The sequence below is a fragment of the Vanellus vanellus genome (genome assembly GCF_965231255.1).
Source record: "Vanellus vanellus genome assembly, chromosome: 1".
NCBI lineage: Eukaryota > Metazoa > Chordata > Aves > Charadriiformes > Charadriidae > Vanellus > Vanellus vanellus.
Window position 1 is genome coordinate 133,134,400 of NC_138905.1, and position 21,003 is coordinate 133,155,402.

The 21,003-nt window shown below is 43.0% G+C and overlaps 2 protein-coding genes across 6 annotated transcripts in view; one reads left to right on the top strand and one right to left on the bottom strand.

The window, feature by feature from the left end:
* ACOT9 (acyl-CoA thioesterase 9) overlaps nt 1-3,693 on the top strand; it is a 334,937-nt gene extending 331,244 nt beyond the window's left edge. For all 3 annotated transcript variants that reach the window (XM_082498659.1, XM_082498657.1, XM_082498658.1), the window contains 2 exons: nt 130-280; nt 533-3,693. In XM_082498659.1, coding sequence (XP_082354785.1) covers nt 130-280; nt 533-591 — 210 coding nt within the window. In that variant the 3' untranslated portion in view covers nt 592-3,693. The remainder of the gene's footprint in view (nt 1-129; nt 281-532) is intronic.
* Nucleotides 3,694-6,619: 2,926 nt separating this feature from the next.
* On the bottom strand, nt 6,620-16,484 carry PRDX4 (peroxiredoxin 4). Of its 3 annotated transcripts, XM_082492032.1 has the most exons (8): nt 16,181-16,484; nt 13,564-13,681; nt 12,460-12,576; nt 11,764-11,886; nt 10,970-11,100; nt 8,337-8,371; nt 7,092-7,138; nt 6,669-6,744 (listed from the first exon to the last, which is right to left on the bottom strand). In XM_082492032.1, the coding sequence occupies exons 1-8, from the start codon at nt 16,428-16,430 to the stop codon at nt 6,741-6,743; spliced, it is 825 nt and encodes a 274-aa protein (XP_082348158.1). In that variant the 5' UTR covers nt 16,431-16,484; the 3' UTR covers nt 6,669-6,740. The 3 variants fall into 3 exon arrangements, with proteins under 3 accessions (XP_082348157.1, XP_082348159.1, XP_082348158.1); XM_082492031.1 differs by lacking the exon at nt 7,092-7,138 and having other exon boundaries at nt 6,620-6,744; XM_082492033.1 differs by lacking the exons at nt 7,092-7,138; nt 12,460-12,576 and having other exon boundaries at nt 6,620-6,744.
* Between the last annotated feature and the right edge of the window lie 4,519 nt (nt 16,485-21,003).

A 21,003-nucleotide genomic window follows, 5' to 3' on the forward strand; every position in this document is an offset into this window, starting at 1 on the left:
AATTGCTGATAATGAACCTTGCATTATGAGAGTGCTTGACTCTTGTTGTTAAACAGTGGAATGAAGTCTGTTACAATTTTCAGCGCCAGTTATAAATTATGAACTGAAACTCTTATCTTGACTATGTAGGTCTGTTACACAGAAAAAAAGTACATCCAGGTTCGAGTACACAGTGAGGTTTATGATGCAGATACCAGGGAGCACCAGACAACCAATATCTTCCATTTTACATTTATATCAGAAAATGAGGTCCCACGGGTTGTCCCCAAAACTTATGGAGGCAAGTATCCAATTAATGCAATGCCATCGGAACTCTGTAGACAGGATGGCTTTCTTTCTATTGGAACATTGGTTGTTTCAATAGATGAACTATTGGCATTTGAATAATTTAGCAAGATTTCATGGCAAACCGTATTTATTTTATGCTTTGATGACAGTGTGGATTGCTTCTTGATTTTACCATTCTGTGTAGTTGCCCAGTGTTGACCCTAAGTTACTAATGTGGTTCTCTCTTTTCTCCACCTCATTTCAGAGTCCATGTTATATTTAGATGGGAAGCGACACTTTGCTGCAACCATGAAAGAAATCTGACACACGATGAATGCTGCATCAGCAGTGCAGCAGCATGCTGTCTGGGAAAGAGTTGTCACCGGAGATGGCTAACAGAAAAGTGCTTGCAATACTTTAAAAAAAAAAAAACCCAAACAAAAAACACCCCAAAACAAAACCCAAAACAAACCCAAAACCCACAACAAAAAGTACCTTTTTAGTGCTATTTATGTATTTGCATATATTTGGATTTTTTATTCTCTGCTACTAGGATTTGTTGAAATCTACTTTTACATGCCAATGTGAGTAAAAAAGGCTGAAAAAATGCAATCTTAAGCTTTAGATATCTTCTCTTTGTCTGTTTTGAGAGATCTCATTACGACCTTTGCTGTTGTGTCACCATCTGCCTTCTTTCCCTTAGTTGCTCTTCTTTGTGTTTCCCTGATAAGGGATAGAGGTTCTATCAGAAAAAATAGGTGCAATAAGTAGAGTAGATACACAGAGACGAAGCCATTTGACCTACGTTCTTATGAAAATTAGGTTTAGGGTCTTATTTTTTTTAACAAGGACACGTGCATCTGGGCAGCAGCATAAGCACAGAAGTTACTAGTGTGCGTGCAATGTAAAGCAGGTGTTTCCCATCAGCTGGGATTTTACAAGGTTGTTACAGCTTCTGTTTTGGATGGTTTCATGTTCCTTTGGGAGGAGACTGATTTTTGCAATGAAATGAGGTAGCCAGATGGTCTCTTCTGGCATTCCGTTTGTGTACAGTCAGTCCTTGCCAGCTTCTTTTGGGTTTGGGGTTTCTTTTCGGTAGAACTGTGAGTGAGTTCCTTAATGAATTATTTCTCATGGCCTGTAGAGTAGAGATCTGATTGGTGAGACTGAGTAGGAATGGGAAATGTCATTGTGGAGCAGAATGTTTTGGTTTATTACGGATTGGGAGCAGAAGAGGTAAAATGCTTCTCAAATGGTAATGGTTATGTTTGATGCTGGAGTTAGGGGTCCAAAGCATCTGTGTTGAGCAGCTTCCAAGTCAGCTGCTGAATGGTGGGAGGATTTTTATCCCACTGAGTGGTGGTACAGCTAGAGGACAACAACCTCAGCTGGATTATTTGTCTGGTTCCTTGGTAGACTGTAATGAAATATGAGTATTGTACAGCTTTAAAGGTTGTCAAGTTTACCTGTGGAGGACAAAGTAATTCCCTAGCACAGAGGGGACATAACGGTGGACATAACTGTGGCATCTAAGTAGCATGAAGAAAGTACTCGATACTGAAGTGCTTCTAATGTAGTTGAGAAAGTTTTAATAATCACCAGCATCTGGCAGATAAAGCCCCAAATCCTGAAATTAGGAAAGTGAGTGGATCCTCACAGCCTTTAGCAGTGAGGATGATTAGTCACAAGCACAAAATTGGACCTCTGATACCTTCAAATCAAGACTGATGTCCTGTCTGATCAAGATACCCAAAGAGGAGTAATTGGGCTCAATGGTACATTAAATGGATGAAATAGTGTGTCTTATAACACCCAAGAGACTCCAGCTTCCCTGCTAGGTTAAAAGTCTTTTGAAATCAGAAAGCAGCAAGTAGAAATTATGTGAATTAGCACATATGCATGAAACATGTTGATAAAATAAAGCAACATGTTGAAATTTTATTTCTGAGTAAGAAAGTTTGAGAAATTCACAATTAGGACCAGCTTCCTTTGGTGCTAGGGTACCATGAAGTTCATGGCTCCTAACAGCTGATTGCTCTTCATGTGAGGAGAGTGAGCATTGTAATAACCAACACAATAATCAGCCTTTCCTTTCTAGGATTTGGCTGCCTGTATTTCTAAGTTAGTTAGTTTTCCAGTGGAGGCACAGGGGTGTTGCCTGATCCGGGTCAGATTAATGCATTGCAGTGATAGTAAGGTCTCGGTTCCTAACATAGAGTTTCTCTCTTCAGCCACATGCCAGTGCTGATTCAGCTGTATGATGTTATAATCTTTTTCTTTAGTGGTTATGATACCATGGATGTGTGTTGTATTTTCTGTTTTTCTCCTTTTTAAAACCCTTTGGAAGCTGAATATACTTGACTGACCACACAAATAAAGAACTGAAATTCTGTCCCAGCTTCTTCTCCCCTTGCTGGGTGGATCGCTGTTGACTATTAAAAAATAAGTAGGAAGGCAGGAAGTGGAGGGAACTATGTATTACTCCTGACTATCTGCAGGTTTTTACCTGTGTTGCTTTTGTATTACATTTCTGAGTTAAAGAGGTACCAAGTTCTTCCTCTACTGCCTTTGCAGCTGTATTTAAATATGAATTTATCGTAATTTTAAAATTCAGCCTTCAGGAAGGGATTGGGGAGGAGAAAAAGAGGTAAAATAGTAGGGAGCAAGGCGTGATGTCAAAACTTCTGGACACAGTGAAGAAAATAAATCCCACAAATGGAGATGCTTAAAAGAATTAGTGTGTTTGCAAAGTTCATGATAACTTAATCACATACTACAATCACAGTAGTTATAGAAATGTATGTACAGTCATACAGAATGTATATATATACACATATGTAAAAGATATATATATATAGTATAGTAATAAACAGAAAGATGTAGAATATGTGCTCACGTATTTTTTACTCTGAGAAGGTAATTCCAAGTTGTCACCCTCTCTGATAATAGCCTAAATGTATCTTTGTTCAAGGGTGTTATTTATGCATGTCACTGTATACCTTTGTGTGTGAGATAAAATTGTTCTCAGATCTCACATTCAGAATTAAAATATTTTAATGTGGTAATTAATGTTGAGTTTATATTGTAGCTTAATGACCAGCCTGCCACTGCTGTGAGTGACTAGCCGTTACCACATAAGCCTAAAAGGTACTGGTATGAAATCTTTTTATTTAGAGTGAACCTATCTGTGTAATTGGCTGTGGCTCTGTAGTGGGAAGTAAATGTTTCTGTGCCCATCGTGTCTTGGAATGCAGTGAGGAAGTCTGTGGTAGCTGGATGGCCTCCCCTAACCCGCTCAGTAGTTAATGGTGATATCAAAGGAGATTTCTGTGGGACTGGCTGTGCTTAGTGCCCGAAAAAGCACTTTGTTTTAAATGGTTTTATTTTTCTGTGTTAAAAAAAACCAAAATATTAAAATTACTCAAACTTACTGTAACGGCTTCTGGTAGCTCTTCTTCAAACGCGTGCAATTCCTTTGCAGCCGTGTCGTGGTGTACAGCATTTGGGGAGAAGCTTGCTGGAGCTGGTGCAGCACAGGCCACTGAGTGAAGGTTTAGTTCAGAAACCCGCTCTAAACTTACTGCATGCTTAATTGGTTTTATTGCACGTTGTGTCCAGCCTTTGTCTGGTGACAGACTTGTTTGATTGCTGGTCCTCCTCTGAATGCATTTTTAGCTAGGTGTGGGAGAGAATATTTCTTCATGGGCCAGGCACTAGCTAACAGGAAAAGAAAAGGGTAAGTATTCAGCTTTCATGAAAGAGAAACTGGGGACTCCTTTTGTAGAAGGTGTAGTTGGATGACAGTAGTGCATAGAAGATATACTGGAGCACTTGCCCTGACAGCAGGGGATCCTCATCCCTGCAGGGCTCCTATCCACGAGGCTGGAGATGTTTCTGGGCATTGGCTGCTCTTTTAATTTTTATCTTCTGTTACGTAGCAGAAATGGCAGCCTGCTGGAGGAGGGGACTGGTGCTTGGGGCACTCAGAAAGGGCAGTGGTAGGGGTTCTGGTCCTTGCTCACAGTGTCACTTCTTTATCTGGTAACCGTTCAGCAGAAAATTCAGGTGCAGTCCTGCAGCAGGGACCAGTCCTCTGGGCCCTCTGTGTCCATCAGGTTGGTGGGGAGCCTATGAGGGGGGTCATCTACGGAATTAAATGCTGCTAAAAGCGTTTCTTCCTGCAGGCTTCACAAGTGGGCTAGTGCCAGGGCTCTGCACTGCAGGGGAGGCAGGGCTGGCTGCCTGCGGAGACAGAATGTTCTCAGAGCCTCCGGGGGCAGTGGGGCAGCATCTACGGGTGTTGTTCAGTGAGGTAGGCTTGCTGGAGCACCCATCCCAAAGGCAGCGGTGGTGGTGGGGTTGTCACAAAAGTTCCTGCCCCAGCTAGGTCCTTTCTGCTTGGAGAGGTGGCTTTCACCTGTGTACCTCACTGGTGTGTAAAGCATCTCTTTTAACTGCTGAGAAAGCAGTCGCTGTGTGTGAGAGGATTGCCCGAAAAATCTGATCTTCTGTCCTTCAACTTCCCTTTTTCCTGCAGGCAGTGTGTGTAACTGAGCATCTGCCTTTTGTTCCATTCTCTCCCCTGCCAACTCCCACTTCTCCCCCTCAAACACCAGCAGTTTTGCATTTTTTTTCCCCGATCTTTTCCTACCTAAAATTCCCTATCAGCATATCCCAAATCTCTGTAAAACCACATTCTCTCTTTCCATAGAAATAGTCTTTCATTTCAAATACATAATGTGACATAGTGACTCAGGTCTTTGCCTAAGGCCTGTTTCTGTAAGACTTTTTATTCTTATTGAACTGCTTTAAAAAATAAAAATAATTCCTTAGCCCATTCCTTATCATGTGTGTTTTGAGGGCTGGGGCCTTCAAATTTGGCACAGTTACACTGCTGCGGACCTGAATCAGTGACGTGACACACTGCCCTCTGGTCTTTGAGGTGGTAGGGGCTGGAGCAGCACATTACCAGCCATTGGCCTTTGGTGTGTCCCGCTGTGCCTCCGTTCCCCTCGGGATGGGATCAGGAGCTCCTCCTTTCCCCAGGCCTCGCAGGGACTGCAGGGCTGGGGCTTGGAGGAGTTCTGCTTGCTCTGGCTGTGGTTCCCTCTGCCCCAGGCATGTGCTCAGGTATCATTTGCACCAGAGCCGAAGCAAAAGTCGAGCAGCCCCCTCTGCTTTGTGTCTGCAGTGACTAACCTGGAGAGCTGCTCAATACTCACCAAAATCTAGAAAAATCAGGTAACTTTGCAGTGAGAATGCAACTGCTGGTCTGGCTCTGTGGGACAGTACTGAACTGTCTGTGTATAGGCAAGGGAATTGTACAGTCTGGTGGGGGAAGGGGAAATGAATTCTCACCAAATGTGGGATCCAGCCAAGAGTAATAATGCAGCGGTGCTGGACTGGAGCAAGGGGGAAGCCTTCTCTGTGGCCTGTCCAAGGATGACCCTGGTGAGGGACTGACACTGACTTCCAGTTGCACAGACTGAACACCATGTTAAAAAGAGGGAGAGGTGGGAAGGAGCAAGAGAAGACACTCTTATGAAAGAGATCTCCAGTGCACACAAATATTGAGTATGTCTTACATGGAGATGTTCTTTTCCCTTGAAAGAAGAAATTAATGTATGTGAGCTACAAGAGTTTCTGATCATCACTGGACATGTCAATACTAATCTTGGGAAAGACTACAATTACTCCCTTAAAGCTAGGAGCCACGGAGCAGCACAGGACACACACCACTATGTACATCTGTTAACAGTGTAGGGCCAGGGAAAAAATTCAGACCGTGTGAAATGGAATTGATCTCATCAGCACATACACTACAAATACAAGCACAGAAAAAACCTACTGGTTCAGCTCTTGAACTACATGAACTGGCATAGCGGTATTTTTTTCAGCGCAGTTGTACTGATTTATGTAGCATAGGCTATGTTCTTAGTGGTTTAAAAATGTTTTCCAGCTTTGGACAGACTGGAAATTTAATTCAGCAATTGTAACTAACTATTTCTGGCTTTTCAGTTAGCTGCTATTGCCTCTGGATGACAGACTAATGTACCATAACCAAGTGACTCTTTTCTAGCTATAGCTCCTAGAATGTGACTGAGCAGACAAGATTTCCGCAAAAATCAGGTAATCAATAGCAAAAGTCATGAATCCAAGCCCAAGATGCCATGAGAAGCAGACTTTGGGAAAACCAAGCATCTAAACAAGATGTACTGGGAAAACATGTATTTCACAAGAATATTCTCTGATAACTAATGAGGTACTTGTGCTTCACGCAGGTTAGACTCCTGTTTAAGCAACAAGACCTTTAACAGTCTACTGCAGTTACATATTAGTCAAACTCATGAAAGTAACAAAATTAATGAAATTTTATTGGCAAAAATCAAGTTGAATGTGACCTATGTAATTCAGCAGAAGCAAGCCTCAGTTTAGTTTATCAAAATACTTCAGTTTTCCAGCTGGATCTGGAATTATCTGTGCAAGAAAGAAAATGAAAATGTTAGTCTAAAACCAAAACCACGCAAAGGCAAACACCTATAAAACCAGAATAGCATAGCATTTTGTAATATGATGCTAAGGCCAACCCACAAACACCACCAAAGAGTAATTTATCAGTTAACTTGATACTAGATTACAATTTACCTCTAAAGATACCTAACAGCAGTAGCAGAAAGATTTAACTAATTGGTGGAAGAGAGAGTGCAGCCTACCAAAGGAAGAATGTTGACAGTTGGGAGCATATACATCTATGTTGCTTGCCCCAAAAGCAAGATATTTTAATAAATTAAGATCTGTAATCAAAAGTTTTAGAATTTACTTACAGTTCTTCCCTTGGCCACCACACTCTCATGGCTTCCTCTGGTTTGATCTAATTAAATCAAACACATTTAGATGGCATGGCTACATCTTTGAGAAAGTCTTTTAAAACTACTTTGCTATTTGAATTATCTGCATCTTTTGCACAGAGGAGAAAGAGAATGCTTATGTATTGTTTTCGATCTTTAAATTGGTAGTATTGGAGCTGTAAAGCTCAATGTTGTAAGACTGTTTTTTAGAAAATATGTTAATGTCGTATTATTTAGGTAGTCCACGGTTATGGAGGGCAGAACTTTTCAGTGCCAAAATATGCCTCTTTCATTTTACAGTCTTAATATCCAGCTTCCCCCACTAAGACACTCTCCTGCTAGCTTGAAAGAGGTGACTCGTAGCCTCAACTCATCCTGGGAAGGTTTCACATCCAGCAAAGCAACATGGTTTAACATCCCACCGTTTTTACTATCAATTACAATGCTCACTACTCTGCTTAGAGCCTGCTGGGACCTGCGTTTTGTTGAGCCAGCTCTTAAACAACAACACCCTGTCACCACCAGATGGTTCAGAAGAAAGCCACGTGCTCAAATAAATGACAGTGATCTCATCTGAACTAGGCAGCTCAGACCTCTAATGAAAGTTTCATTATGCTGCTGAGGCTTGATCCAAGCCCAGAGAACACAAACAAGTTCAGTGGGTGTTTATCTGAACCCTAGGCTCTTCTGCTTGTAATCACATGTAGACCAGTAGTAATGAAGGAGGAAGAGCTATTACGCAGCAAAGCAGTGCTCTCTGCTGGAGTTCTGACAGCGGCACAATGGCTCTGTCAGATACTACAGCACCCTGGGAACTTGTATCTTTATTTTTTGGGGGTAGTGCCTAGGATCCATAGTAAGACTCAACAGCCAAGAATTGATATGGACCAAGAACAGAGAAGATAGATAGGACAGACTCAAGAGTTTCCAACTTCCTCTCATCAGGTGTTAACAGGAAAAAAACGTTCTTGATCATGAACTCATTGCTACTCAAGAGTTTTGTTTATACACAGGGAATTTGAAACAACTGGAATATGTCTAGTGTGAGGGAAATGAAATCCTAATGAAATCAGTAGTAATCCAAAGGCTGTAACTATAACAATGTGAGTTTACTCACACCATCTCATTGAAGGTTGCAAAGATTTTGGATTTGGCTTTAGTGGAAATGATAACTGAGTGTTTTTTAGTAGTAAACGCATTTAACTATAAAGAGTGACTTACTGTTTCACTGCCAGGTTTCCACCCAGCAGGGCAAACTGGAAAAAAAACAAGAAGACAAAGTTAGTAAAAGTATTTTTACACACACTTACTTTTGTGAAATTAATATTCTCTTCCTGAACTTGAAGTAAAACAGCACACAAATGTTACATGTAAATATCTGAAACTATTATACAGTTTTCTTTATACATGGGATGGTGTCATAATGTTTTATACCTGATACCACCAACCACTTCTGTTAACTGGAAACTGCTTATCTCTGGATGGACATCTATGCCTTGGTTTAATTCTTGTGCCCTTCTAGACAAAGTACTGGCAAAGTAGTATCTGAGAATGAACACCTATTCTAGCAGAAATGAAAGTTTCATTATAAAATTCAGGTGACTACACAGAGACGTACCTTCCTTTCTTTAAAACCAATGCTAGGGGAAAATTTTTTAGCAAAGAAATCAGTTCAAAGATTCCACAAGAGACTGAGTAGGTTTTACTTGAAGCCTTCCTCAGGAGTAAAGGGATTACAGCATGTGCTTAACATGCAGTGTGGCTGAGAGCCCTCTGACCACCTGTACAGTTGCACATTCTGGAGTGAAGCTCTTATCTATCCAGAGCTCTCCGTCTGAGGCTTTAGCCCAATGAGTTACGTCATATGACACTACTTTAAGGCACACTGTCAGACAAAACACCACAAATGCAACTAGGAATTGTGGAAAACTTTTTCCTGTTCTGTGCAAAGAATCCCATAAGGCACCTAGGGAGGCTCTCCTCAGCATTTGTGCAAAAGCTGGTGAGATTCCAGGTACAGCTGGAAAGAAATGTGGTACTCCGAGAACACGCTGCAGACCAATGTTCTATAAGACAGCTTTGTAACTAAATAAGAGAGGCTAAATTTCCTTAGTCAAGTGTGCACAGCCTAAGTATCAGCATTTATCTTTTTAAATCTGTACAGCAAAGCAAACTAATGATTTGTACCTTCAGATAAAGGTACTCTCAAATGCCAGGTGAAATTGAGTTGAAATGGAAGTTAAGCTGCTGAACATATGTATTAATATTTAAACAAATCTTAAAATAAATGAATGTGTGTGTTAAAGCACATGATTTAGAGAAATGTTAAAAGTTCACCCTACGCTTAAGCTGGGGGAATATGAATTCCTGAGACAAAGTAATGATCTGAAGCCAGGGAAAGCTTGTCAGGCAAAGATGATCACATAGCGCTTGTAAAGAAAACACAAGTAATGGTGGTCTAACTTGCACAGTATCACCATGTATCTTGACATGAAGCACTCTCAATTACTTGTCACAGATCCTCAATGAATGACACAGGACAAGGATGGCCTGCATCTCAATTAATTATTTTAGTATGCCAAAACGTGCTGAAATACCGGGCCTGTTTCTTCATGGCCTCATATTGTGTACAGATTTAGGTTTGTGCCAGATGGTACATAATGCCTTAATTAGGACTAAGGAATGCTTTATGCTCTGCATTCTCATGGATGTGGAGCAAAATGTGAATTACCACACTAGAAACAATGTATGGAGGTACCAGGACCACAGAATTGTGTAGCGAGGCAATCAAACCACTTAATTCACTGTATGAGGTTAGTCTCTAATGCTAGTAAGTACCTTTCTTCCAAAAAGCTATACATAGAATCATAGAATTGTCTAGGTTGGAAGAGACCCTTGGGATCATCGAGTCCAACCATCTACCCTACTCTACAAATTTCTCCCCTACACCATATCCCCCAACACCACATCTAAACGTCTCTTAAACACATCCAGGGATGGTGACTCAACCACCTCCCTGGGCAGTCTATTCCAATGCTCAACCACTCTTTCTGTGAAAAATTCTTTCCTAATGTTCAGTCTAAATCTACCCTGTTGGAGCTTGAAGCCTTGTTCTGTCAAAACATACATAGAATCACAGAATTGCTGAGGTTGGAAGGGACCTTTAAGATCATCAAGTCCAACCATTAACCTACCCTGACAAAAACCACTTCTAAACCAGGTCCGTAAGTACCACATTTACCCTTTTTTGAAACACCTCCAGGGATGGCGAATTCACCACCTTCCTGGGCAGCCTATTCCAATGTTTAATAACCCTTTCAGTGAAAAAGTGCTTCCCTAATATTCAATCTAAACCTCCCCTGACATAACTTAAACCCATTTCCTCTCGTCCTATCACTTGTCACCAGGGAGAAAAGGTCAGCCCCTACCTCTCTACAACCTCCCTTCAGGTAGTTGAAGAGGGTGATAAGGTCTCCCCTCGGCCTCCTCTTCTCCAGGCTAAACAACCCCAGTTCCCTCAGTCGTTCCTCATAAGATTTGTCCTCCAGACCCCTCACCAGCTTTGTAGCCCTTCTCCGGACATGCTCCAACACCTCAATGTCCTTCTTGTAGTGAGGGGACCAAAACTGAACACAGTACTTGAGGTGAGGCCTCACCAGTGCCGAGTACAGGGGGATGATCACTTCCCTAGTCCTGCTCATCACACTATTCCTAATACAGGCCAGGATGCTGTTGGCCTTCTTGGCCACCTGGGCACACTGCTGGCTCATATTCAGCCGGCTCTCCACCAACACACACAGGAGCTTTCAGTCTAAGTAAAACAATCTTCAAGATAAAAGTATTTAAAAAAGCACCTTCTCCATGTTTGTCAGTGTATTGGAATGCTTGCACTAAACGAAGCGTTTCATCCACTGATCTCCCGACAGGAAGGTCATTCATCGTGATCTGTCGAAGGATCCTCTTATCATCAATAATGAAAAGGCCTCTGTGAAAACAATTTTTTGTGTGTGTGTTAGGAAACAGAACTAATTACAGCGTTGTGTTAATGCACTATTTTATGTCTGCTGGATGGGAGGAATTTGATCTCCACAAACACCACACAATACCCACCACCTTAGAATACCACTAACTAGAATACTAAGAATAGCACTAACCTGTTATTCTTTACCTGCAGTATCAGATGACACGAGCTGAGGGTAAGTTAAAGCCAAAAAAGGATACTTCTCTGCAGAACATAAAACTAAGTGTTGACAGGCCCAGCCAGGGGAGGTTGCAGATGCTATGATGTTACAGGGATCCCAAAAGCAACTACTCGAGTTTATGAAAGATGGATCTCTTGAGGCCATTAGTTACCCTTAGTCTTGACTCCACTTAGATTTGGGAGGTTCCCGAGTAACTGCAATTCTGGTGAATTCTGCATGTTTGCCCTGCCCTAGGTATCTGCTGATGACTGCTATTAAACAGGGTATTAACCTCCACCCCTCTTCTGCCTTATTATGACTATTTTTTTGTGTTCTTCAATATTTATTTTGTCTCTTGGCATGAATCCCCAAGTGAAAACTGCTCTCAAAAAAAATTTTCAAATGCTTCTTTAGATATAGAGTACTACCCCAGCAAAAAAAAAAAAAAAGCTAACTAAGTGAAATACCTAAGTGTATGCCCTTGATCTTCCAGATATACTCCGTAATCCTTTGAAATTTGGTGCGTCAAATCTGAAAGAAGTGGAATCCTCATAGGTCCGAGTCCTCCTTGTTTTCGAGGAGTATTAATCCTTTGAAAGAAATGAGATACAGATGTATGTCTCATAAAGATTTATATTCCCTACACAAAGTTAGAAGTCGCAAACCAGAACAGTACAGACAGAAGGAATTAGTGAAAGTTACATTTTTTTTGTTCTGCACACAAGGGAGATGAATGCTATTTATGGTTAGAGCAAAACATTCAGTAGATCTTTTGCAGTTTTTGGCCACATCTATTAACAATGACCTCTTTCTTATCAGTCTTATTTGCTGTACACCATGTGCTCATGAATTGGGACAGGGTGATGCATTTACAGATACTTGCATCCTTATGTCTTTTTTTTTGTATTTGTAGTATTTTTTGGACTGAGACATGATATGTTTCAAGAAATACATATTAAACAAGCTTCAAAGATAAAGGTACTTTCACACACTAGGGTTAAAAATTTTTAGCAGTGAAAAATATTTTAAACATTTGTATCGATAGCATCACACTTTTATGCATTATGATATACCTACATAGGCTAAAAATCTGGGGATACAGTTCTTCAACTAAGATGGCCCCATGAGTAATTTTTAGTGAGAAACAAGGATAAGATACATACCATGCTAAGTGAGTGAACTTTGAGTCCACAGAACATGCTACTACTTCGGTATTTATTGCTCTGAATTCTTCAATTCTGTCACTGAAGGCGATTATCTCAGTTGGACATACAAATGTACTAGATAATTTAAGACAAGATAAAGTCAAAATTTCATGAAACATCCAGTAAGTTCTCTGTTTAACTTAAAATTGTGGATTTATCGTCAATGATTTCAGCTTTTACTTTTTTTTATTGCTTCTTCGAGTATGTAACTGAAATGCTGCCTGGCAAATCTTCTGGCCTCAGACTCTAGCTTAGTTACAAACAGTTTATTACTGAAGAAAATTATAAACCTATGGTTACATTACAATATGGATACAAGTGTTTTTACAGATACTTTCTTTCAGTCTTTACAAATATTAAGTGGCAGAATTTGACCACAATATGCCATTTTTTCAGAGGAACATACTGTAATTTGTTGTTATCGTGCATGTCTGCAAATTTCAACTATTTTGACTTGAACTTTTTCCACTACAGACGAAATAAAGTGGTAAAGATCACAATTTCTAGGGCCTTGAAGCTAAGGGCCAAGAGCAATGCTATTTCCTTTGTAATATTAAGGTAGTTATGCATCTCTGTTGTCTTTTCTTCATTTTGTGGAAAAGAATGGGATTGTCTGGTAGAAAGCAGAGATGTTTTCACTCAACCAGTGAAGTTACTGCATTCCAAATAAAGGAAGGTAATGGGAAGTCTTTGTAGGATATTATGGGATAAGCTCAAAGGGAAAAGGCCATCTCTTAGATACACCACATGCAGCAGTGATTTACAGCATCACACAGAATGTAAAGGTTGCCTGACTGCGTACTACAGACTGAATGTTATTTTTTTGTGTGGCGACACAAATTAGTGGATACACTTATTAGGACAAAGACTGTGTTACAATTTTACCAATGCATGATGAAAACACAAATGCAAAGAATATATTTTCTTGTCACTCCTTTCTTCTCCTCCAAAACCTTACCAAACAAATAAAAAAAAAAAAACTCAAAAAAGAGAAAAAGAAATTAATTACGAGTCTAGTGTAGCTGCACTCAGTCTTGGTATGTCTACAGTAGTCTTACTTACAAGTCAAGAGGATAGAAGAAGAAGACAAGATATTTTCCTTCATAATCTGTTAATTTCAGCTCTTTAAACTCTCCATTAATGACTGCTGTCCCTTCCCAGTAAGGCGCTGGCTTGGAGACTGAAATACAAAGGACGTTCAATTAAAAGTCAGAATATGAAGCACGTGTTCAAAGCAAGGTGTTCATTAGCTAGCTGGTGTGCAAGGATGACTGTTGCTTAAAAACAACCTGCTGCACCATTACAAAATGAGACTTTCTTACCACTTTAAAAAGTTCACGGCTGGCAGAGGTTTCAGGATGATGAAGAAATGCAGGTTTCAGTACACATGGAAAGTAAATAATTTGACCAACTTGTGCTTATACATGAGCCCTCTGAATCACCGATAATCAAGGCCACACAAACCTTATCTGGGCACGTTGAAACAAACCACGTGTGCACTACCAGCTCATGGCAGAACATATGTTAGACCAAAGAAGCAGCTGTTTAAGATTTCAGGAACCCTCACTATTTTGTTTTGAGTAGCTGTTGTGAACCAGAAGAATAAGATGGTTCAAAATCATATCGATACCTTTTAGCCATGAAAAACTACTTGGAATTCAAGTCCACAAAAAATACATGCTACAACATATTTAAAGACAAATGTATAAAAACGTAGTGTATCTTTATTAAATTACAACTCCTAAGCAAATTGTAATTTGAAGGTAGTTATGTTTAAAAAAAATCCCAATTAAAATGCATGTAATGTATTTACTATTCCTACCAAAAGTGATTAACTTTGAATTTAAAACATTAAAAATGATTCTGCCACATAGTATTTTCATAGTAATGTGAATTTGGAGACAAAGGATAGGGTATGCTGGAGGTACAAGGTGATCTGAATACACTTGTGATGTCAAGGACATTGACGTACAGCTCCAGGAATTTATCTGGATGATGACTGCATTGTCAGGCTCTCCTTTTCTCAGGACAACCCACAGCTGTAGAATATAGTTAGTGAGGATATACAACAAGGACTGCAAAAAATACCCCAAATCATCAGACAGATCGTGCCGTTGAGTGGGAAGGCAGCCTGCTTTGGCTTCACTTCATATAACCCAAAAGGGATGCAGCAATACAAGTACAGAGTTGGGAGGTATGACTGATAATTTCAGTTTACATTTTTTGAAGAAATGCCCTTCTTCCTCTCAAGACTTCTGCAGAATGCTTTCTGATCAGATTTCAAACCCCAGACTTTATTAAACCCAATGTTTTTTTATTGAATCTTTGCAGGTATGGGACTATTTTCAAGTGAATGTAAGGATTAATCTCCAAGTTATTTTGAGCTCTCCAAAAATGTTTCAAATATGTTGCTCTTTACAAAATAGCAATGCCCCAAATCTAATCTCTTCGTAGCAAAACTTTCTCTTCAACTGACCTTCAGATTAGGAGAGAGAAGGAAAAGAAATTAAATAAAATACGTTGTGTCTTGAGCCCTTTCTAAATAAAGGTGGGTTTTTTGGGGGTTAAAAGCATTTGTCTGAAATGCTGTAATAACTTACATTACAAAGGGAGGAAAAACCAAACAGTATTGGTTACAAATATCATGGCTGGTTTTCCTTTTTTTTCCCGTACCATCTGTTTGCAAATGTTTAAAATGGAAGCCATGCCCTGGCTTGGTAGAGGAAAAGGATTTAAAGCTGTAAATTCTAACAGCGAAAACGGTTTCTACACCACTTCCCTCCGTCCTCTGTTCTGCAGAACGGGACTTGAGCAGGAGCCCCTCAACATCTCCCTGCGACTCAATTAAAAGATGTTTGCACCTAGGCCTGCTATGAAGTATTTAAATCACAAGCGAGCATAGGCACAGAAGCAAGGGGCAAGCCAAGCCCAGCAACAATACGGAGTAAGCGTTAGGAGAGGTGACCGTTCAGCATTTCTAACCCCAGCGTGAGCACAAAACACTTCTGGATATTGTTTTAAGCTTTTCCCTTGACTCGTTCCCTCCTTCTGGAGGCACAGACGCTGCTGAATGCCTGTGAGACCTTCAGCTCGCTGCCTCTTTACCACCATAAAAACGCAGGGCCGGGCCGGGCCGGGCCGGGCCGGGCCTGCCCTCCCTCCCGAGCCCCCCGGCAGGCAGCCTGCGCGCCGTTACGGCCACAAGCCGCTTTCCCGGAGGGTCACCTCCTCAGGGCCACCCGCGACCGAACCGCCACGGTCACCCCACGCGGGGACTGCGAGGGGGAGGGGCACCGGGCCAGGGGCTGCTCTCGGCGCTGCCGGGCCGTAGGGAGGGCGCAGAGCTCGCTGCCGGGGGATCCCGGGAGGGCAGCCCGCCCGCGCCGCCTGACGTGGCGCTGCCCGCCGTTCTCCCGCTCGGCGCCCGGCGGGGGGAGGCCGCCGCCCCCCACCCACCCCGCGGCCGTTAACGGCCCCGCGGCCCCCTCCCCCTCAGCGCGGCGCGGCGCGGGTGGAGGCGCATTGCGGCCACCACACCCCCGCCCCAGTCCGTCCCGCAGCGCGACGAGGGGCGCCCGTAAGGCATCCGCCACCCAGCCCGGCGGGCTCTGCTCTCCTCTCCTCCCCGCCCGCTGCCTTCCCCGCTCCCTCGGCATCCCCAGCCCCGCCCGGCACCTACTCTTGGCCTGGCTGAGGTGGAGCGAGTGGTCGGAGACGGGCAGACGAGCCGCCTCCCCGGGGTAGACCTGCCCCCCCGCGTAGTAATGGCACTGCTCGTCCCCCCGCTGCCGCGCCGACCGCGGCTCCTCCGCCTCCGCCGCCTCGCCTCCCAGCGCCGCCGCCGCCACCACCAGCAGCAGCAGCAGCGGCGCAGAACGCCAGGCCCTCGCCCCGCCGCCCGCCTGTAGCTGCCGCCGCACCGCCTCCATGGCCCGCCGAGCGAGTGCACGTCCCCGCGGCGGCGGGGAGGAGCTTCGACGGTCCCCTCGCACAGGCTCCCAGACGCACGGCCAGGGCCCCCCCCCGCCTCCCTCCCCCCCTCCGGGGCCGCTCCCCGCGGTGGCTGCGTGAGGAGAGGCGGGGGCCCGGGTCAGGCCGCGCTGCCCTCCCCCGGCCGCCCCAGCCCCAGAGAGGGCTTTTCGGTGGGGCCGGGCTCGGGCGTGTGTTGGCGGGGCTGTAGGCCTCCCGCGCCGGCCGCCTCCGGCCTGTCCCCTGCCTAAGGCCCCGGGGGAAATGGTAAATGATGTACGTGCCTAGAGAAAAAGCGAAGAATGTGTGTGTTGGGGGGAGAGCGTGTGTGTACGCCAGTGTGTGTGATTGCAGAAGGAAACTCTCTGCCAATATGGGAGATTTGCCGCCCAGTATCTCTCCGATCTGCGGCAGCGTGGCTTTTGTGGGCATTTCGCCGCTCACGGTCATACCAAGTGCAACTTGTAGGTCCTGGCCTAAGGAATATGTGACGTGTGAAACAAGTGTGCTGCTTTAGGTTGCAGATCTTGGATTGCTGCCAGCTGGGCAGCAATTTGTGAATGTGCGCCATGTAGTTTGTGCACGTGGTGGCTGTGTTAAGAGCGTGGTTAAACAGAAATGAGGCTATTAAGCGCCTTATAATTCATAGAATCATAGAATGGTTTGGGTTGGAAGGGACTTTTAAAGACCGTCTAGTTCCACCCCCCCTGGCATGGGCAGGGACACCTCCCACTAGACCAGGTTGCTTCAAAGCCCCATCCAGCCTGGCCTTGAACACCTCCAGGGATGGGGCACCCACAGTCTCCCTGGGCTATCAAGACTATCTGCAACTGATTAAAAAATGAAAAATTTTGTAAATGAAATCCAAGATGAGGTCCAAATATGTGTCACTCTTCAGTGTCCAAATGGAGAATACAAGCAGCCTTCTTTCTTTGCCTGGTGATGAAATACTTGAACTGAATGCCAATTTTTGTGTTTAAATGGATGAAATTAAGTGATGCTGTTAATATGTAAGAAGAGGAACACTGAGCTGTATTCATCCAGTTGTACGGCTCTTCTGAAGTTGGTAGGGCTTGCCACGTGCAAAGGGAAAGCTCTTAAATCCTTCCTTTCCTCTGCTGCATTACAGGCTGTGTTCCTGCATGTCATGCTGTACTCAGGCCCGCAAGGATGGTTCAGTTTTGGCAAAGGGCTTGATTGTGGCAGGGTGTCATTGCCACCTTTGTGCCGAAGTTTTGGAAGCAGGGAGCGATTTAGGCTGCTACAGCAGTTTAGAAACGGTTATGGAGGTTCTGCCTGTTCTTGCTTGTAGTAATAAAATACCTCACTATCATTTAAATGGCCTAATATAAAAATATCTTGGAAAAATTAGCATAGTAATATTGTAGCAAGATGCCTGTTGCCATTTCCTGGAACAGATGGAGCAGATGTTCAATATTGCACTGGTGAAACTAGCAGTTGGTTTTATCCTTCTCATGGCTTACAGGGACACTTTAACAAATATATTGCGTTGCTTGTCATGCATGACAGAAAACCTACAGTGTAGAGAACTTTGCTGGAGAAAGGAGGGTATAAAACATCTGTTTTGTTAAGTGGTATTGGATCAGAATGACCATAATTAGAATTACCAATTAGAGAAGTCTTCTCCTTTTTGCCTCTCGATAGGACCAGACTGGTGGGATCAGCTGTGTGCACGCTGACTACAAAGGGTCCCTGGAGAAAACGTGTATCAGGCTGAGAAGTGCTGGGTGGTGCTGTTTGCTTTGACGGGAACTTCATCCTGACTTCTGGCTGCTGCTAATATTGTCAGCCAGCTGAAGCAGTATGGCTGAGTAAACATAAACGTAAACATCTTAAAATCTGCCACTCAGTAGTGTAGAGGTATCGTGGATATATTTATTCCTGTAACTTACCTTTGGGGAATAACGCTAGTGAATTTATGGTTTTCCTCTGCAAACACACCTGCCATAAAAAAGTTCTGCTTCATTTCTCTTCCATTCTCCTCCAGCCGTCTCTGTGTCAGAAACCCTGCAGGGCCTGTGTGACAGGAATGGGACCGAGCAGGTTATTAATGTGTTTGACTGAGCATGGCAACGAAGGGTGATCAATAGTGCTAGTCACTGGGCAATGAAGGAGTATGGTTCCTAAAGCACTGCCCGTTCCAAGCTTTCTTCTGCCTCGGTGAGTGCTGACAGAATCTGCAAGATTGTGAATATAAACAAATTTTGTGAAACCACCTTCTTCACCTACTAAATAATGTATCCCTTCCCGGGCCCTTTCAGTTTTCCTTTGGCTGTCACCTAGGGGTTGAGTTACAAGTGCCTTTATGCTCTGTCCCATTTTTATTTCCGATGACAAGCATGTATTTGAAGAAAGTGCCCAAAATGTCTCTGAGCATTAGCACAATTTTTAGACAGTCTAACTGACAAGTAAGGACAGAGAAAGCCAACGCTGGATGACACCTGTTAGAGGTGTGCTGTCCTCTACGGTCAATGGACTAGGAAGGGTAGTTGAGGTATTGCACTGGAAAACCGACGCTGAACGTCTGGACATACCCTTGGTATCGTGCTGCTGACATGCCCCAGGACCATCACAGCTAGCAACTTGCTAGCCAGAATAACCTAGCTAGCTTTGTCTGGTGTTGCTGACCAAGAGAGACCTTCACCCACAGAGCAGTAACCCCACTGTGTCAAGCGTAGTGGTCTCTGTCAGTGTCATTTGCGGGGGTTCACAGGCTCCTGCCCTCGGGGACCCACCCTTGGTTCTGCCTTCTTGGGCCTGAGCTGAGGCTAGCGCGCTCTGGTCTAAGTCTCGAGCTCAGTCAGCCTTTGGGAAAATGTGGAAAATTTGTCACCTCAGCTCAGACAAAAAGCGAAGCTGCATCCTGCCCTTGCAGGTGTCTGCACTGCAGCCTCATGGGTGGGAAGAAACCCTGTGGCAACCCAGTTTCATACCCTCTCAAACCAGAATAGAGACAGACATTTGTTGGCTGATGGTTGTTGATGACGCCTGGGTATGGCTCTTCTGTGGTAATCACTAACGCCTTGCTTAAGCTTGTGAGTGTGCTAGCTGCCTTGCATTCCGGCTAAGTGGAGGAAAATGAAACGTTCAGCCGTCGTTGAAAAAGTAGACCCTACTGCCTGAAGCATGGGTGATCACATCAAGTCCTGTGGAGGAGAGGAGGCTGCTTTCACATGATACTGGGATGTGGTCTTAAAAAATTCCCAGCTCCTCTCCTTATGCCCTGCTGCCTGCCTCTCTTCAGTCTTCACTTGAAAAGCTTTTGGTATTATCTATTTTTCTAGCACGGTTCCATATCTAAATTTGCCTTTCTTTTCTATTTGGACTTGTGAAAGAGAAAAATGGCTTTTGACCAGACATGTTCATGCACTTTGATGTTGTAGTCGCTTTTACATTGCTCACTAGATGGCAGTAAGACGCTGTTATACTGATTAAAAAAATTGAACTCGTGTATTGTCCAATTGCCTGAAATTTAATAAAATTTGAGGATCTTCTATCAGAAGCGTTTTTTCTTTTTTCTTTTTTTTTATTTTCTAAAATACAAGGTCCACAGCTGTAGGAAACGCAGATGAAATCTATATTCCTTACTCATAAACAACCCCAGTTCCTGTGAACTTGTTACAACAATAAAGGTAATCAACCTTGTATGTTTTTTCAGTAAGAAGTTTTCTTTATTATGCCTCTAAGAGTGAAGAAGCTGGGGATATTAAAGTAGTCTCTTAAAAAGGAGGACAAAAAAAGAAACAAACAATGATAAAACTTGGGGTGAAAGAGGTAGAAACTTGTAACAGAAGGTAAGTTTTAACCTGGTCACTATGGAGTACTGAAATCAATATTGGATTTTTGTTTCTGCTTCCTTTTTTTGCTAGCTACACACAGTTTTTCTGGGAATTTAAATAGCAGTTCAGGAAGCTATCATCTCACTTTATCTAAGCTGAGTGGAGCGCACAGGCCCTCGTTCTTTGATGCTTCAAAAATCTCTGTGCTCCATTTAGAATTGCTGTAAATAAATAAAGACTTTACCATTTTGTATGGTAACATTCTCATGTGTTCCAATTCAATTTTGCATACCTTTCAGAGATTCAACTGTTTCAGCGTGTCCGCTTGGTCTAATGCGAGGACTTAGAGGTTTCCTTGCAAAGCAAAATTTCATAGTCATTGGAAGTGAAATAGATCTGTTCCCCAGACCATAGGCATATGTCTTGAATCTCCTTCAGTTAGCTCCTATAGTCTAATTGAGCATACAAGTTGTGTTGGTAGTAAACTGTACATTAATTTAGGTCAATACTAACATAATCCCTGTTTCAGTCAAAGCTCCTTCTCTGCTTTGGATCGTCAACTATCCAAGGGACCTTGGGAAGCTGTGCCTCTGTGTAAGAGCCATTATGTGATTTACCACATCTAAACTTGAAATCGAGTGCTGTGGTTTTCCCATAATTAAAGGAAAAGAAGCCCACAGTTTCCAGCTATGAATTTTATTTATTATTGCATTCTTCCTTTTTCTTCAGAAAG

Excerpts from the sequence above, each read along its gene's own strand:
- PRDX4 (XM_082492031.1), bottom strand. The coding sequence starts at position 16,430 with ATGGAGGCGGTGCGGCGGCAGCTACAGGCGGGCGGCGGGGCGAGGGCC. Across the intron at positions 13,682-16,180 it reads CCACCTCAGCCAGGCCAAGA|TCTCCAAGCCAGCGCCTTAC; the intron begins GTAGGTGCCGGG and ends TTTGTATTTCAG. Across the intron at positions 12,577-13,563 it reads TTCTTCTATCCTCTTGACTT|TACATTTGTATGTCCAACTG; the intron begins GTAAGTAAGACT and ends TAAATTATCTAG.